Genomic DNA, 19,700 nt, shown 5'->3' with positions numbered 1-19,700 from the left:
TGGTACGGAACTAGGAATTTTGCTTTGCTGCAGTACTTAGGCCATTGGGTTCTTCCTTTCCTCCTGCTCAAAAAGCCCAGGCCCTGGCCATTCTCCTTCAGCTGTTAGCAGTAAAAGGGCTAAGGATACACAGTCAGTCAGTTCTGATATCACCTACAGGAAGGTAGTGGTGCACACATACACTGCAGTAGTGTCTTGGCCTCCCCAGGAAGAAACTAAGGACAAATAACCACAGACTCACACTGGCAGGCCCTGGATGTCTGTCATGGGTAGGGAGCAGGAAAGTAGGGGACAATTTACCTCTTTGATAGACATCGCAGGTGCCATCAGAGATCAGTTTCTTGATGGCCCGGAGATCGTTCTCCTTGGCAGCCTGGAGAAGTGGAGACTCCCAGATTCTGCAACCAAGAAAAAACAAACCAATGTTAAAAACCTCAATTGCACCCACTTCTCTCTGACCTAGAATTTAATTCTTCAGGATCAACATGGCTTTCCGGAGCCAATAGCAACCCTCAAGCTTAGCACCTTTCCACCCTGATAGGTAAGTCATGTGTTTGTTATGCATTGGTGCTACTCTTTGAATTCCCTCCCCTGTACAAAAAAAGAAAAATAACAACACCGTGACACAGACAGAACTCAATAAAAGAATAACAAGAACTGGGAAATCATCAACTCTTACTGCATTGACAAGAGACCACATGGTGGCAGCAGAGGGAAAGAGATGAGAAAGAGTCAATTATGCTTTGGAATAAGTGACTCCCAAACTGTTTCAATTTCTAGACTGTTACCACATTTAAAACAGATAGTTTCTTTGTTTGAAAGTGTGTCAGTGAAAGAGGCTAAGAGACTGCATTGCCAGTCATTAGAGACCTTAGCTGTCAGTAGTCTAGGTAGCTTGGGAGCAAAAAAGCCAGCAACTACATCCCCTTATTTCAGGGATCACTATACAAATAGTGTCTCTTCACTTGGAAATAAAAGGGAAAATCTCCTCTTCAACTCCCCAAAGTTCCAGAGGCACAATTAATGGACTATGAGCTAAACTGTAATCTCATGCTGTGTGGGAGCTAAAGAACAAATCTTAATATAAACAATCTTTTCTCTATTGCTGAAGGGAATTATGGAAGTTATGGAGCACTGAAATTGTGCAGCCTGGGTTTATGCCAACTATGGGAAACTGAGCCAGTAAAGCACATGCCATCAAACAAGCTCATAAGAACATAAGAATGGCCATACTGGGTCAGACCAAAGCTCCATCCAGCCCAGTATCCTGTCTACCCACAGTGACCAATGCCAGGTGCCCCAGAGGGAATGAACCTAACAGGTAAAGATCAAGTGATCTCTTCCTTGCCATCCCTCTCCATCCTCTGACAACACCTTACTCATCCTGGCTAATAGCCATTTATGGACTTCACCACCATGAATTTATCTAATTCTTTTTTAAACCCTGTTATAGTCCTAGCCTTCACAACCTCCTCAGGTAAGGAGTTCCACAGGTTGACTGTGCGCTGTGTGAAGAAGAACTTCATGGATGTTAAATCTATTAATTTCATTTGGTGACCCCTAGTTCTTATATTATGGGAACAAGTAAATAACTTTTCCTTATTCACTTTCTGCACACCACTCATGATTTTATATACCTCTATCATATTCCCCCTTAGTCTCTCTTTTCCAAGCTGAAAAGTCCTAGCCTCTTTAATCTCTCCTCATATGGGACCCGCTCCAAACCCCTAATCATTTTAGTTGCCCTTCCCTGAACCTTTTCTAATGCCAATATATCTTTTTTGAGATGAGGAGACCACATCTGTATGCAGTATTCAAGATGTGGGTGTACCATGGATTTATATAAGGGCAATAAGATATTCTCCGTCTTATTCTCTATCCCTTTTTGAATGATTCCTAACATCCTCTGCTTTTTTGACTGCTGCTGCACACTGCGTGGACATCTTCAGAGAACTATCCACGATGACTCCAAAATCTCTTTGCTGATTAGTTGTAGCTAAATTAGCCTCCATCATATTGTATGTATAGTTGGGGTTATTTTTTCCAATGTGCATTACTTTACATTTATCCACATTAAATTTCATTTGCTATTTTGTTGCCCAATCACTTAGTTTTGTGAGATCTTTTTGACGTTCTTCACAGTCTGCTTTGGTCTTAACTATCTTGAGTAGTTTAGTATCATCTGCAAACTTTGCCACCTCACTGTTTACCCCTTTCTCCAGATCATTTATGAATAAGTTGAATAGGATTGGTCCTAGGACTGACCCTTGGGGAACACCACTAGTTACCCCTCTCCATTCTGAAAATTTACCATTTATTCCTACCTTTTGTTCCCTGTCTTTTAACCAGTTCTCAATCCATGAAAGGAGCTTCCCTCTTATGCCATGACAACTTAAAATAAAACAAGCTCAAAATAAAATGGAACAATTATAGGAGAAGAATGTCTTTGGCTGATTTTACCCACGCCCCAGGTTCTTGATTATTTCATCAGATTTGTTTGGGTTGACTAATGACCTGCATCCGCACAGTACCCTGGGTTTCACCTATGGCAGGAACCCATGATGAGATCAATCTCCTGAACTTCACAGAGCCTTGCCAAGAGAGTGCAGCCAACTCCCACAATTTTATCACCAGTCTTGCAATATTTGGTTCTTTTCTTATAGCCCCAGCTCTGCAAGGCACATGATGATGTGAAATTCTCAGTATTTGATTTTAAAACAGCAAGTTTCTAGCCCTCATCGTTGCAGGGAAGAGTTTAAAACATGACTCAAGTGTCCCCTAAAGGTTCAAAAGCCAGGAGGCAAAAAAAAAAAAGAACCCCAAATGTATTATTTTAAAACATCTAATAATTTTTAAGCTGGTCTCAGGATGTTTGAACTGATGGGGGGATGCTGCAGGCCCACTCTGCCAACTGTTATTGCCGTTTTCACGTACAGTAGCTCACTGCTGATTCAAGACGAGGAGGACCATCAATCTGATCCAATACAGAAGGAGGTGGGATGCTGGCCTAGATGGACCAATGGTCTTAGGTCTTATGGCAACATCTACATTCAGTAATTAGCAAACATGATAAGAAACATTCTGAGAAACAAGCAAAAGGGGAAATATGCTCAGTGAGTTAGCCAGTAGTAACTGAAAGTGCCACCAGCCCCAAGCATGGTTGGCTGCCAAGCCAGCATTCTTCCCAAGGCAGAACTGCTGCACTCATTGAAGCTGCAGGGGGGAGTGTGAGGAATGAGTCATAGTGCAGCCCCTCCACCTCTCTAGAGGGCTGGGGAAATTCCAGAGGCCACCCCTTGAAGATCTCATCCTGCCCTGTGTCCCTCCAACCTGAGGGTAAGAAGCAGCTGGCTCTATCCAGCCTTGGGAATCTCAGTAGGAAGGGGTCAAGGATAGTCAACAGGAGTGTTACTTTAACCCTACAATGTGGGCTTCAGTCTCTGAAGGCCGGGGCAGGAAAAGGTTTACCTTGTGACAGAGACAGGCTAGAGCTCAGGCCCATTTGTAAGGAAGAAGTATCTGGTTTCCCAGGGGGATTAAGGAGCCCTGAGAAAGAAGGGTTAATGATCACAGTTTTCTGGATAATGAATGAAAGAAGCACACACAGAGAAATACAAATGCATACAGAGGACTAGAAGAAGCTGGTCTCCCCTCACCCAGTCACTTTCCAAGCCCTTTGCAAGCTCCCTTTTCTATCCCACCGCTCCCCACCCCATATGCAGAGTTTTAAATTTAACTTTTCACTAGATGGGACTGAAGATTCCCTGTTATACCAAATTATTACATTGTCGGATGTCTCCTGGGTCTAAAAACAAAATAACCAAACCCAAACCCTTCACACTGTGATGAGGTTTGGATCAGAATTGAAACTTTCGTGCCTCCATATAGCAGGCCCAAACAAGAACCTAGTATTGCCAAACCCCAAGTGTTCAAAAATCATACATCAGACATCCAGAAAATCATCATTTTTGTAAAGACTAATTTTGGAATTTTTTTTGCTTCCTGGTTTCTGAGCCTTTGAGGTGCACTCAGAACATGTTTTTTTTTATTTCCTCAACCACAAGGCCTAGAAACTTACTTAAAAAAAAAAAAGAAAGAAAGAAAAAGAAATCAGAGTTTGTCAGAGTCACTTGACTCCAAGAGCTGGAGCTTTAAGACAAAAGACTGAGTATCACTAAACTCGTGATGACGTTGTGAGATCTGGCAACACTGGTAATGAAATCCTCATTGGGTAAGTTCCAATTTAGATCTGAGTCTGCATCCAAACTCTGTAACTTTGTCTGATCTCTACACTTGTGTAATGTATTCATTACCGTTATTCTTGATTTACCTAAAAGAGGCCTTAGGCCATATTGTATCTTGTTTACACTGGTGTACTAGTGAGAGTAAATGCCACTGATGACTGTGGAGTTACTCCAGAGTCATGCTGATGTGAGAGCAGAATCCAACCTCTTTTGTCTCTTATATGGCACTGGCTCCTCTTTTGTCTCTTCTCATAATCTAACCACTGTTGGTGGAGATCCTTGTAGCCTGAAATTCAAAATGAAAGTAAGATGGCACAAACCCCTGTAAATCAAAATCATAGAGTTTGGGACAATTTTAATGTTACCTCCCAAGTCTATTACTCTTAGGTTTCCTCCATCTCCCATGGTTTGCTATTTAGCTCTAAGGTTTCTGTGGGTTCAGGGCTCTGTTTGTATGAAACGTGCTGCACAAAACAAAAGGTGCTTCGTATTGTTAATAGAACTGGTGGAATTTGTCAGAACACATTATTCAATGAGTTTACCCATTTTCTGTTTGTGAATCATACAATTACCCAGTCCTGGTTTCTGCAAATGTATTCAATCAGTGGTTTATGGGAGCAAATTTCAGCCTATGCAGTGTTTGCATACAGTTCTCTTCAACTCTTCACTATTCATGAGGAGCCTTGAGTGGGTAGTCCATACAGGATAACCAACTACTAATGTTAGCATCTAGCAAAACTTCTCCTTTAGTTTAAGTAGCTCTATCGCTCCTGATGGCCCATGGTGGGGCATTACAAAGTGGCCAATGTGTTACATACTGTTAAGTCTTATGGTATCATTTCCACTCCCTGATGGGATGACCAAACCATTTTAAATACAGAAATAGCTGATAATGAACTATGCACTCTGCAGGATGAATTTCTGGATTCTAAAATTCTTGAAACATTTGGGACTCAAGAACATATTCACCAATACACCCATGGTCAGTCACCAGACTACTTATGAATAATACAGTCCATCAAATCATAATGGAAGGAAGTAGCCTTGTTTGTTTACAAAAATCACCTTGCAACCCACTCTGATTATTAGTCTGGGCAGTCCCAGAGATGAGAAGTAGCTCACAGCCAGGGTCTCTCAACAACCCATTGAATGGAGAACTGACATGAAAATCCACACCACGCCATTAACAGGGAACTTGCAATGAAACTAATGTTTTAAGTTGGAGATGTGACATGTAAAAATCAGATTTCTTTTCTTGATGCAATTTTTTATTTCAGTTTTTCTCTTGGTAGTACCACCTTAGAGCTCTGAAACTAAAAGCTCTTTTGAAATACACTTTTTCATTCTCTCATCTAGTCACACCTGGAATGTGACATTGAATTTTCGGTATCTCTGTGCCAGAAGGATATCAACAAACTGGAGGAAATTCAGAGAAGAAAGAAAAATCAGGAAACATTAGAAGAATAAGTGGAAAAATGAATAGTTTGATTAAGTCACAACTAAGAAGGTGTGTGTGTGTGTGTGTGTGTGGGTGGGTGTAACTACCTACGCATATTTGATGGCTGCAAACAGCAGGGAGGGGAGGAATTGAGTACAGAAAGGACTTGGAATAAAGTGGTGAAAATGAACAAAGAGGTGTTTCCTACTGAATATCAGGAAATATTTCCTGTCACCGAGGAAGCAGTGTGAGCCTCATTGCCTGAGTTATTGAAAACAAGGATGAACAAAGTCCTGGAGAACAGACTATGGGGAACAATCCTGAATAAGCCAGGGAGTGGTTAAAGTGTGATCTTGTACATGTCTTTCTGACCCCGTGCAAATATTCAGTTACAGGAATGCTCTGTTTAGCCTACCTGTATGTTGTTGCTTAAAGCAGGTGGACTTGATGACATTATGGCTAGGACCAGACAAGGGGGTCAGGAAATCACACTCCAGGAACATAACCTGCAGGACTCAACACAAGTGAAGCAAGATGTAGTGCTGTGCTGTTAGGATTTTGGCCCAGGAAGATCCTGTGCTCCTGGAAAAGTCTAACCCCCCCCCAAAGCAGGAGATGGCTAAGAAGGCATTTGGACTGCTAGAATGAACTGCAGGAGAAGGGAGGATTGGGCAACAAACTGTTCTGGGAAGGCATGGATGCAGATGAGCTTTTGTAGCACCTTTCATACAAGGATCTGTATACCCCTTGCAAACTACTAATGAAGCCTCTGAGAGCCAGCCAAGTATTAATTATTATCCTCATTTTATAGAGATTAGGCCAATTTTTTTTTTAAAAAATACCCTCTAATTTTAGGGGTCTCAAGTTGGGCACCCCGATCAGTGGCCATTTTTCAAAATATGGACTTACCCACAGGAAAATCAGTGGCTCAGCCAGGACTAGAACGAGGGTGACCACATGTCCCAATTTTATAGAGACAGTCCCGATTTAGTCTAGGAACCTTGACACCTACTTCCCTTCTGTAATCATTAAAACTTTACTACCTCAGCTTCACCTACCTCCTAAAGCCATGGTCTACATACTTGCTCCACATGCATCCTCATTTAATTTTCTGGCACCCAACAGGGGAAATTGGCTGTCATCCAAACCATATAATTATAATTATGAACCAGACTTTTATAAGCTACAGCAGTGTTCCAAGTGTGTAAATATCAGGAAGGGGGTGAACCAGTTCAGATAATGTGAAAAACAAACCAAAAAAAGTCACCAAACCTTGGGCCAGTTGAAAATATTAATTATTTTTGGAATATTTGAAATGCTAACTAATTGTTACTCCCTGTTTCACTAAGCTGCCTCCTCTGGCTCCACTTTACATGATTGGAAGACAGGAAGACTGTTTATGCGTATTTCTGGTCTGACCAGTGGCAAGAACAGGGAATTTCACAAAGGGAAACCAGTTCCCGCACAGGATTTCTAGCCTGCTGAAACTTGTCCTTCATTAGTGAACACCCCTTTATAAGACTGCATTGGGATTATCCCTAAGCTATAAGGAAGCACAACCCCCCCACTCCACAGTGTAGTGTAGGCAATGAGGAAGATCTTGAAACTTAAACTGGATTCCTTGTAGCGAGGGAAGAAATGTGGCTGTTTGCAGGTGCTCCTTGAGTCTGTGTGTCCTGTGTATCAAGGCTATGCAGTATTTATTGGATACAATTATTAGTAAATGACTCAGTAATAGATTGCAGAAGTCACACTTTGTTTTTCATCGGCTGGATGGGGGTGAAGTAAGGAGCAAGGGAAAACCCAACAGGAAACAGCGAGGATGGGAGCATGTGGGTCAACGACTGACTGGGAGAGTCACTATATCCTCCTAATAGAAATGGTTCCAAACACGGGATTTCACAAACATCTTCTGCTAAGGCGCAAGAGGGGGGTGGCTTCCAGCTGTACTGATAGTTTCTTAGCCAGTTCTTTAAAGAGTTTTCAAGCTGAACCCTGGCTGACAGGACAAGGAGGGAAAGAATATGTTTTGAAAATAAAGAATTTATATTTGCAAAGCCAGTGTATTGATTGAAATGAAACAAACCAGCTAGTGTGTAGTCAGGGGTTTTACACCTGAGGCCGGGCTCACCACAGGGGCATCAGACTAGTCCAAAGGATGAGATTTGAAAAGAGGAGCAGCAAGGGCAGAGAGAGGTCTCCCTGATGCTGGATCCACCCCACACTCCTGCTGCACCTCTGACAGCTGCAGATAAAGCATCAGACAGAATCTTGAAACCTACCAGCCTTTACTCCCTGCTCCTGTGGTAGCATGTAACACCATGCACAGCTCTAACGTAAACAGGGCTAACACACAGATTCAGAAGTAGCCCACTGGCCCAAGCTTCACTCCTCTGCACCCTTGGTCCTCAGCACAGCCATGAGAGCAGAAGCAGCTCAGCACTAAGAAATCACCAACAGACACCCCTCCCCCTCCTCCCTGCTACCACCAAACTCCCTCCTCCACTTGTCCAGCAGCATGTAGCCTTCAGGTGAGGTAGAGAATGATGAGAAAGGCAAAAAAAATATGAAAAGGAGCAAAACTACTTTTCAATTACAAGGCCAAGATGAGAAGGGAAAGAATGGAGAGTAGATGATTGGGTAACCATTTGGGACATGGAGACATGGGACTAAGGGACGGGGAACCCAAACTTCAATGCTTTGGAACAGAGGCTCCAAGCAAAAAGATTGGGAACTGCATGTGAGTGAGAGAGAAAGACAGAGAGATAGAGAAAAGCCTGACTGCATGTCAGACCCCATTCTGATGCGAACAGAGATTCTCCTGTAGTTCAAGTGTTGGGGCTTGTGCTTTTGGGCAGGAGGCTAAGAATCCATGTTTTATTCCTGTTGTCACTTGTAAGCACCAAAAAGCCATAGTGTTCCAGCACAGTGACAAATTTGAAATCTTAGGTGGCCTTAGGTTTGTTACAATAAGTATGGTTAGGTATTTCTAAGGTGCCTATCAGCCTGAATATGTGAAAACAAAGTGTAGCAATAAAACTCAGAATAAATAAAACTCATTGTGTTGCTGAGTTACTAATTACAAATACTTACAGACAAGAAGTTGCAAACTAAGGCTTCCCCCCCTTTGAAGATTAAACTACCCACCCTGCTTGCAAACAGAAACTCCTCCCCAGGGATAGTGTCCAGTCAGAAACCACATCCCAGGACTCCTCCACTAGGGGACCTAAAGTGTGTACTGAGAGACTAAAGCTGGGCCAGCAATTCATCATGGATCATTTCTATATTCACCAAGACAATAGTAAGTTTAAATTGTTCTCTGAAACTTATCTCCCATCCTTCAACACAAATCTTAACCCTCTCACTAAGAGCCAGCTAGATCTGAATCACAGGACCCGCACAGCTTCCTTGCAGGTCTTCTTCATTAACCTTACCAGCCAGTCCTAGAACAGCACCACTTCCCTGACAGCTGTTGTGGTGGAGATGCTCTTCCACTCCGTTCCCAGAGAAAAACATGAAGGCCAAGATTTAAAAAATTTGGTTGAGTAGAGCTAAGCTCCTAAGTCCATATTTAGATTTTTTTTTTTTTAAAAGAGGACTAATGTTCACTGGTGTGGAGCACATACCTCCCACTGACTTCAGCGAGCGCTGCTTGTTCAGCACCTTTGAAAATCAGGTCACTTATTTACTACTTCTGAAAATCTTGGCCTAATGTTTTCATTGGGGTGCAGACAAGGAGATGTAAGAAGAGCGGTGCCTATCACACAGCCAGTAGATGGAGTGACAGGCCATTTGTTTGTGTTCTGTAAACACTGTGACTGACTCCAGGGGAATGCAGCTCTAATTCATTGGCACATTTAGGCCTTAAGTCACTGATCATTTCACTTAGCCAATGAAAAGCCAAGGGCTGATACTAACTTTCAGACACTGTGAACTAGTGGCTAGAGTACTGGGGTGGTACTCAGAAAACCTGGGTTCAGTTTCTGGCTTTGTTGGTGACCTTTGGCCAGTCATGTGCCTCAGTTTCTCAATCTCTAAAACATTACCAACTTCCTTTGTAAATTGCATTGAGATCTACAGATGAAAAATGCTATTGCTATTGTTGCCACCAGCATAGGGCAGATTGGATCCTTGATTTAGGGGCAAAAGTCTCTGTGTATCCCTTCACAGATCCTGAGCCATCCAATCTCATAACATAAAGCTGAGTTTATTTCATACAGCTATGACACGGAGTACATAGTAATTAAAGTACTTCAAATGGGAAAAAAACAGCATGGATGAGACTAAAGAGTCACACAATCTTCACCACACCCCCCCCTCCCCCCGCAATAAACCAAGGTAAATATGTGGCATTACCAAGATGCGGTGATGGTGGGAGGGGTATAAACTTCTTATTGTGACTACTTCAGAATGACTGGAATAGCTCTCTGCAAGTTAGGTAAGTTGTCCCAAAACTCTTGGCAACAGAATCTTCATAACACCCCATGCTATTTACATGTAATTATAATAATGCCTTTAATTCCTTTTGTGCCTTTTAACAGATGATCTCAAAGTCCTTTTACACACATTAATTAATTAAGCCTCACAATATTCCATGAGGTACAATAGGCATTACTGTTCCTATGGCACAGATGGGGCAAGTGGGAAGCGTGCAGAGGTGAAATGATTTTCCCAGCCAAAGTCACGTAGTGAGTCAGTAGAAGAAATGGAAAGAAATCCAGTTGTCCTGGTTCCTAGTCACCCACTTGCTCTAACTCCTCGCCTGCACTGCACACCGAAGTTTTATGTATTGGAATTTTTTTTTTTTTGGTGTTCAGTGGAATTCTCTTATGGCAGAGGGTCTCAAACTGGGGGTGAGAACCCCTCAGGGGGTTGTGATGTTATTACATGGGGGGGTCACGAGCTGTTAGCCTCCATCCCAAACCCCACTTTGCATCCAGCATTTATAATGATGTTAAATATATAAAAAGTGTTTTTAATTTATAAGGGGGGCGGGGGTTGCACTCAGAGGCTTGCTGTTTGAAAGGGGTCACCAGCACAGAAGTTTGAGAATCACTGTCTTATGGCATAGTTTCTATAAGCAGATTCCAGAGAATTTGTATAAGTTTATTACTTATCCTGGAGAAAGCCAGCTAAGATAAAATAAATACTGCTGCTATACTTGAGATATTGTACCAAGTTCCTGTAGGTGTGTGATTCCCCTTAGATTGCCACCCCCCTTTGAATTATCTGAGACTAAAGAGCTACACAACCACCCTTCCCCAGTAAACTAAGGCAAATATGTACGTTACCAAGATACTTGGTGGTGTAGAGGGGTATAAACTTCTTATTGCGACTACTTCAGAATGACCTGCATATTTCTCTGCAAGTTATGCAGGTTGTCCCAAACTCATGGCAATAGAATCTTTATAACACCCCATGCAATTTACATGTAATTATAATTATACCTTTAATATCTAGTGTGCTTTTAAACTGATGATCTCAAAGTCTTTTCACACACATAAATTAATTATGGTAAGCCTCACAAAGTCCCATGAGGTAAAATAGGTATTATTTTAATCTGAATTATTTTCAGCTCCTAGCTCGCTAAAATCCCAAGCTAAATGTTGCTTTTTTATCAGTTCTCCTTTTTCACCTTTACCATGTCCCATTAGTTGGGGTTGGAGACTTTTGTTCTTTATCTCCAAGCATTCTTGTCAAGTGCTTCTTCCAAGCTGACACCAACCTTCTTCATGTCCTCCTTCAGCATCTCGAACCACCTTTTTCTAGTTCTTCCTCGTGGTCCTCGTCCCATGACTACTGGTTCTTGTACTCTCTGGCCAACATATCTCAGATTTCATTGCTTCACATGACCCAACCATCTCAGTTAATACTCCCTCAGCTTTTCCATGATGGGTCCTATCTGCATTATGGCTCATACTGTTTTGTTGCATAGACTATCAGCTCTCATTTTGTCCGGTGTCCATCTGAACATTGCCATTTTGGGAGTGTGAAGTCGTTTTTTTTTTCTCTTCCTCATTGGCCAGCACTCTGACCAGTACATACAGAACAATTTTCTAGGAACACTGTCATAAGCCTTCTCTAAATCCACAAACACTCAGTGCAGCTCTATGCATTTCTCTCTGTACACCTCTTACACTATTCGGGATGCAAACACTGCATCCATTATTAACTTTCTTGGCATAAACCCAAATTGTTTGTTTCATACCTGATGCTACAGTCCACCCCTCCCCCCCACCTCCTCCATAATACTTTTCAGCCATTTCACAGTGTGGCTCATTAACGGGATGGTAATTGCTGCATTCTTGCACATCTCCTTTATACTGGCTTTTTATAATGTAATACACCTAAATCCTATACAATTTTCAGAGTTCACCTCCACAGACAATCTTACAAAGCAGACACATGGATGTGAGCTGCCAAGTTCCCAGCATCCCATACCCAGTTGCATGCTGTGCAGGGGAGGAAATGCTGCTTAGCAGTAAAGGAATGTCAGGGGAGAGGAAAAGTGAACTCAAAGACCCTTCTTTCTCAGTGTGAAATGCTGTCATGTTTGCTACACTCTGTCACCCCTGTGGGCACTGTTATATAATGCAAGATTAAACTGGAAATAGCTCAATAAGATTCAGAGAAGGATGGACACACATGAGAAATTACTACAGCTCTCAATCCCTCTCCTTGTCAACTGGAAGAGATCAGGAAGAAATTCTGTTATTATCCCATCATACAACTATTACACAACAAGGCAAATTATAAAATCAGCTGCCATCCGAGATAGGTTTGTGGACTAGACAGACAAAGAGAGCCAAATTCTGCACTAGTTTCAGCACTGATTATAATGGGATAGTTTGGAGTGCAAGGAAAAGGAGAGTATTACTGTCTATCCAGTATGTGTTTTCTATTGTAGTGGTAGAACAAGTTAATCAAGAATGGTCCGGCACAGTATCTGACCACCAAGACTGCAAAAACAAAATTACCCAAATGCAGCCTCACTGGCTTACACTAGTTTTTTTTTCCAAAAACTTGGAGCAGTGAAGGATTTCTAGGGACAGTTCAATGAGTAAGTCACCAAATCAGAAGATTTCTGGTTTCCCTTCATTTCTGCCTATACATGGATTACAAAACTCAAATCCACAAAGCAGCCTCCTTGTAAAACATTCCCTCCCTCTCCCCAAAGGAAGGGGTTAGATATATTTAGGGAGAAAAAAGATAATAGAAATACACCTTATAAGCTGCACTGGACAGAGCTTTTATTGAAAGGAATGGGTAGGTTTATATATTGGCCCTTATTCTGAGAGATAAATTCTACAGGCTATTATGACTTAAAACTTTTCTACCTTTAAAAGAATTTTCTCTCTCTTCTGTAATATTACCTCTCTGTAACATTTTGTATTAAAGCCTTGACCAAATTCAGTGGCACCTTATTCAGCAGCTAGGAGATTAAGCTCTAAGGGCCATCTTTTTGTTCTCTGATTGCACAGTGAGGTCTTGCTATTTTAATACAAATAATAATAACAATAATAATAAAGGGAGAGAATAAAGGTTTAAAGATGAGACTCAGGGCTTCTCTCCATGGGGAAAGTGACTGGCAGAACTCTAGCGGTATAACCATAGTGTGTCTGCTATAGCTATACCGGTATAACTCCCTCTGGGGACTTTACTGTATGCCAGTGTTGCTTATATTGCTTCCAAAGTGACATAAGCTGTATAGAAGGGGTATTGGAAAGGAAGGAATGTTCACATCCCCTCACAACTATCAAGTGTGTGCATTTGGAAGGGATAAGCCAAAGAGCTGTTTGGATCTCTATGAACATTCAGAAATTATGTATGAAGAGGGCTTTCACAGGCAACTATGAAAAACAAGCTCTCAGAAGATCTTAGAGATCTCTAAGTGAAGGTGTGCAACACATCAGCCTAAAGACTGTCATCTCTATAAAGGTCTGTTATAGAAAGATCCCACAGCTCCACAAACTGAGCATGCACAGCATACACTTCATCCTCATTGCTGAAATGCAGCTGCATCTCTTCATACAACAAGAGAAAGGCACCCTCAGCAGCAAAGAGCTTGGGCAATATACTTCATACAGACAGATGGTGATGGGCAATATACTTCATACAGACAGAAGATCTGAGCACCTATAACTCCCCCTGGAGAAGAAGATTAAGCCCATTGTTGCTCTGCACCTTGGGTAATCACCTATGCCTGTGCCAAGTGGGTGCAAAACATCAGTCTGATCCAGTAGCATTTTATACCCACTTGGCAAAAGTGGCTGTGAAGGGTGCAGGATAACAATGATTTGGACCCACTGTGCTCAGGGAGAAAAGAAAGGCAAAGGGCTTCAGGGAGGTAGGAAGCAATTCCTCTGAAACAAGTCATCATATTTTCAAAGCAAGCAGTTAGGGCAGCACTAACACACACACAATTAGCAAGTACATGAATTTCATGCTGATGCTTCATAAGCTGTTTTGCACAAAAACACTTTCATATTGACATGACCTTTCTGAACAGCAGCTGGAGAGAGAATAAATGACATATTTTTAAGGGAATGAAATCAGTACTTGTGAAAGTAAGGGAGCAGATACTACTAGTCACAGGCAGGCATAATGCAGGCATATGCTGTGTGTTTCCACACATACAGTTCTTGAACATGCAACTCAATATTGATCTCCAGCAACCCAACTGCTAATCTCTACCTGGGCTCCCCACACAGATGTGTCAGTGGATCCCACACCTATCCTGCAGCCCCTTGTTATTCCAGCCTTGGGAACTACAATCATTTGTCCCGATTCCCTTCAATACTGCCCTACAGAGCTCTCCCTGGCAATTCCAGTCCTGGGACCTTCACACAGTTCTGCCAATGCCTCTCTTACCCTAACACACCCCCTGCTATTCTAGCGCTGCATCCCTCTTGAGCAGAAACTGCATATTGTGTCCAGTTATGCAGTAGGTTTACACACTGCATTCATGGGGACGAAACTGTTTCTGAGACCCACTAAACTCATTTCATCGATGAGCAGAGATAAAATGTGAAGTCCAGAGACATTCCTCCTTACAAAAATCTGAGAGACAGATAGAAAAGTGCTGCAAGCACTCGCTGAGTTTATCTACCGTCAGAAAGGCCTGGGCAAAGAGACATGCAAGCTTTAACAAAGAAAGCAGCATGTGGAGGAGAAAAGGCAAGAAGGCTGAGCGACACCGTACCTTTTCTGCTGCAGCAGGTGGATTTCATCCAGACGCCGAGCCCAGTATTTTTTGCCTTGTAACTTGTGTCTGAGCCTGTTCCAGAGCTGGATGAAAGGTTTGCTATTCCCAGGCAGAGGCAACCCCATTGTTTCTTTTTCCTTTCTCCTCCTTTTCTTCAGCTGGAGCAGCCTTCTATACCAAAGCAGAAGCCAGCAACCCTCACCCAGAAAGATTTAAGGCAGTCTCACTGAATGGCTCGGCGGACTCTCTTCTCCCAACTACCGCTTATTAACTCTGCCCGGAATCGCCTATACGCAGCTAGCTCAGATGTATCAGTTCAAAAAGGAAAATGGGGGGAAAAATGAGCTACCAGTAAGCACCTCTGGCTAGCAGGTCATCCTGAGCCACGCCGACCATCAGAATGAAACGGAGCAGCGAGCTGATCTCCAAAATAACCCACCCCAAAAGTGTGTCTGATTTGGAGATAGCCACTTGGGATCCTATGCTTCAGGTTCTCTGACCCTGCTCAGCTGCTGAGGAGTATCTAAGGCTTCAGCTCCTAATATGCCTTTTCCATTTCTAAGGTCTAGGATTTAGAGAAGTTTCTTCCTAATCCACCCCTGGCTACCTCTGGGAAGGTGCATCTGAGCGGTGGGACCTGAAAATAGACAGAGGGCTGCGCAGATCAGGCAGAGCAGCATCTAGCTCTGTGAGCAAATGAGAGTGTGTCCCGAAAGATACTATCTGCTGGGCAGGCACCAAGGCACAGCACAAAGGAGGCCACACCTCCCAACTCGCCTCTCCGCCAATCACATCAGAGACACAGCTTGTGTTTAAGGAGCTGGCATGCCTGCCTCATCCCCACCTCACACACACACACCACAAACCCGCGCGCACGCATGCAAAATAATTTCCAATCTCCAAATCTTTTAGGAGGTGGAAGAAGAGTTTAAAGATATTTGTACAGAAAGACTTGAGCCTCCGGACTTCCCCTCCTCCCTTTCCTCTTCCTTTCCGCCCCTGCATTCTCTCTTACTTTCTCTCTCTACCTTGTTTTGTCAGTGCAATGTATTTAGAAGGAGAGTGAAATTTACCATTTGTCTGTACTATTCTTTCATTGTTGGAAAGAAGCACAAAATGATTCCATGGGCTTGGGGCATTGATAAGCAGGAGCAAACACAGTAGGAGATATTACCTGAGAGCAAAGAAACTATGGGCCAAACCCTGCAACAAGGCCCTGATCCACAAAGACAATGGGAGTTTTGCCATGATTCAATGGAAGCAGGATTAGGCTTTACTCAGGCTACATTCCCATTGAAGTCAGTAGGGATTTTGTCTGAGTAAGGTCTGAAGGATTTGGCACTGGACATTAAGCAGAATCAGCAGTTAGGAGCAGAAATCTGAAGGGGGCGGGGGCTTTGGGGAAGAAATGTGAGTAAAACACCAAAATAACCAGGGGAAGGAGGCATAAAGATTAATCTGCAGGGGCTGATGCAGGTGACCTAACAGGTCTTTCTGATCTCTCTAACTCCTAGGATTCTCTGAATCATGCAGTCTAAGTGTAAGCGTCAAACTGAACTGACCTGCTAAATGTAAATGTCTATACCTAGGAACAAAGAATGTAGGCCATACTTACACAATGGGGGACTCTATTCTGGGAAGCAGTGACTCTGAAAAAGATTTGGGGGTCATGGTGGATAATCAGCTGAACACGAGCTCCCAATGTGACACTGTGTCCAAAAGGGCTGATGTGATCTTTGGATCCTTAAATACAGGAATCTTGAATTGGAGCAGAGACAGAGAGGTTATTTTACCTCTATATTTGGCACAAGTGCAACCGCTGCTGGAATACTGTGTCCAGTTCTGGTGTCCACAATTCAAGAAGCATGTTGGTAACTTGGAGAGGGTTCAGAGAAGAAACATGAGAATGATTAAAGGATTAGAAAACCTGCCTTATATTTATAGACTCACAGAGCTCAATCTATTTAGCTTAACAAAGAGGAGGTTAAGAGGTGACTTGATTACAGTCTATAAGCATCTACATGGGGAACAAATATTTAATAGTGGACTCTTCAGTCTGACAAAGAAAGGTATAACATGATCCAATGGCTGGAAGCTGAAGCTAGACAAATTCAGACTGGAACTAAGGAGTACATTTTTAACAGTGAGCATAATTAACTATTGGAACAATTTACCAAAGGAAGTGGTGGATTCATCATCACTGACCATTTTTAAATCAAAATTGGATGCTTTTCTAAAAGATACTGTAGAATTATTTTGGGTAAAGTTCTATGGACTGGGTAATAAAGGAGGTCAGACTAGATGATCACAATGATCCCTTCTGGTCTTGGACGTATGAATCTCTGAACTCTGCGGGGGTTCATTCCTCACTGCAATCAGTGAGGGCTCAGGGTACGTCTACACTACCCACCGAATCGGCAGGTAACGATCAATCTATCGGGGATCAATTTATTGCATATAGTGTAGATGTGATAAATCGATCCCCGATTGCTCTCCCATCGACTGCTGAACTCCAGCTTGGTGAGACGTGGAAGCAAAGCTGACGGGGGAGCCACAGCACACCACGAGGACACGAAGTAAGTAATTTTAATTCAATCTAAGATATGTCGACTTCAGCTATAAGACTAGCGTATCTTAGATCGATCCCCCCAGTGTAGACCAGGCCTCAGAGATTAATGCCAGCCAGGAGAAACAGCTGGTGGTGGGAGGGATGCAGCCTTTGGATAATTAAATCAACACACACACTCCTCCTGCTTTTCCTGGGGAGTGGGAGGGGTAGGCAAGCCAGTTATCGAAGTTAGATAAGGCTCTTAGATACCAAGATGATAGGCACCTTACAAATACCTAAGGTAGATAGACAGATAAGTCCCCATTTAGTTGAGTTGCTCTCCCCACCCCCGCTGTTGGGTTACTGGCTCTTGGTGCATAGTTGGCATTCTCTCTCTGGGGGGTGGGGTGGGGGGCATTGTCATACCTGCAGGCTAAGGCTAACAATCAGAAGGACTCTAGTGTGTAAATGTTACACCTCCAATTTAAATAGGTTAAACCCAGTCCTGATTGTACAGCCACTACTGGCCAGCAGTGGGAAAGGGTTCTCTCTCTCTCTCTCTCTCTCTCCCCCATACCCCAATGTTGTGTAGGGAAAATGTGTCCATTTTGACTGCTGCAGGGAAAAGAAATGCAATTTCATAGCTAGTGTCATCGTGCGGCCCCAAGGGCATAGAGAAGGGTGAGCAGTGCAGTGTGAGTGATGTGTCTCAATGAGACAAGGGGCTGGTCATTTTAAAAGGTGATGTGGCTAGGTGAAAGGGAATGGATAGCAATACACATTCCTTCCCAAAGCTGTTCCAAGCAGCTCTAAGCGCTGCCCCTTTGCAGTGGTACCACAATGTAGCCATGGATGAAAGAGGATACAAGGATAAACAGCGTCTGCAGACTAGAAACACAGTTACTAGCTCAGCCATGCACAAACACATACACATTTATACTTGGGGAGCTGGTCCTTCAACTTCAAACACACTTGAGCTAAAGAAGAATTCCAACAATAATTGTAGGTCTCTTACCCTTTCTGTGGCGCAGCCACTGGAGGGCATCGTGACACAACACACATACGCACACAGCACCCAGACATTGCAAGAGGACATTTTCTCGGCTTACAGCAGTGGATGAGGTCAAGGTGAATTGCCAGCATGGACAACAGATGGAAGCTGTCTACATCATGGGAGAACATTCCAGAGGCCAAGGCTGGTTGTCAGACAAAACATTGTAACGGTCTTTGTGGGTGAAGGAAGGCTGCAGAGCATGTATAATAGTAACCTCATGGAAAGATGACACACAACACAATGGTCAGAGCAAGTGGTAATGACAAGGGGGGATGATGATTCTGTGGTGGCACACATTCAGGTATCTTTTTGGGGGAGCTCAATCAGCATTGTGTATATCACAGCCAGCACAGGCCTGGCCTTGAGAGAAAGTGAAACAGCACAGATAAGTCAGTACATGGTACTATTTGGTGGAGAGACAAATGAAAAACAGAGATACTCACAAGGCCAGAGAATAGCCATTTGCACATGTCTACTACAAGTTAAGGGGAACTGCAAAACCACATTGACCACTGGGAACATGCTGTTCTGTCATATGGTCTTGCCATGATTATAACACAGTCCTTCTTCTCTCTTCTGGACATGTAAAAGCAGCAAAGAGTCCTGTGGCACCTTATAGACTAACAGAAGTTTTGGAGCATGAGCTTTCATGGGTGAATACCCACTTCGTCGTGTGCATATAGTGGAAATTTCCAGGATATATTTAACTTGTGACAAGTCAGAATGAGAGCTCTCTCTCTCTCTCTTCTGGACATGGTGTACTTCTGTCATCACCATCAAGTGCTAGCTATTCATAAGCCATGTAGAGCACTAACTGAGCAGATATGTGGTGTTTCCCATTCTTGTTTGCTGTGTGTGGATTTGCACTAGATGGCCTAAACAGTCCCCAATATTTCCCATTCCAGGGCAAGGAAATGTTGTTTTAAATCAGGGGACTGGGAATCAAGAGTTTTACATTCTACTTTTAGCTCTGACACTGACTCACTGCAAGACCTTGGGCAGGTCACTTCACCTCTCTGTGCCTGAGTTTTCTCATCAGCAAAATGAAAATAACAATACTTCCCTAGCTCTCAGGGGTATTGTAAGGCTTAAAGGGCCTAATCTATACCCAAAGTTACATAATGCAACAGCCAGCGTGAATTCCAGGTATTAGCCTAGAGCAAACTGGACCCTTGTCTTTGCCGACCCATCCGCCCCTCAGTTCCTTCTTA

At 43.0% G+C, this 19,700-nt stretch overlaps 1 protein-coding gene across 1 annotated transcript in view; it reads right to left on the bottom strand.

The window, feature by feature from the left end:
- LOC120383448 (transient receptor potential cation channel subfamily V member 6-like) overlaps positions 1-15,376 on the bottom strand; it is a 38,569-nt gene extending 23,193 nt beyond the window's left edge. Inside the window, exons 1-2 of the mRNA XM_039501633.1 lie at positions 14,885-15,376; positions 301-398 (exon numbers count right to left, since the gene is read on the bottom strand). Coding sequence (XP_039357567.1) covers positions 301-398; positions 14,885-15,012 — 226 coding nt within the window. The 5' untranslated portion in view covers positions 15,013-15,376. The remainder of the gene's footprint in view (positions 1-300; positions 399-14,884) is intronic.
- Positions 15,377-19,700: the final 4,324 nt, after the last annotated feature.

Source organism: Mauremys reevesii, linkage group 1 (genome assembly GCF_016161935.1).
Source record: "Mauremys reevesii isolate NIE-2019 linkage group 1, ASM1616193v1, whole genome shotgun sequence".
NCBI classification, from domain to species: Eukaryota; Metazoa; Chordata; order Testudines; family Geoemydidae; genus Mauremys; species Mauremys reevesii.
This window is presented reverse-complemented; position numbering and strand designations above follow the sequence as displayed.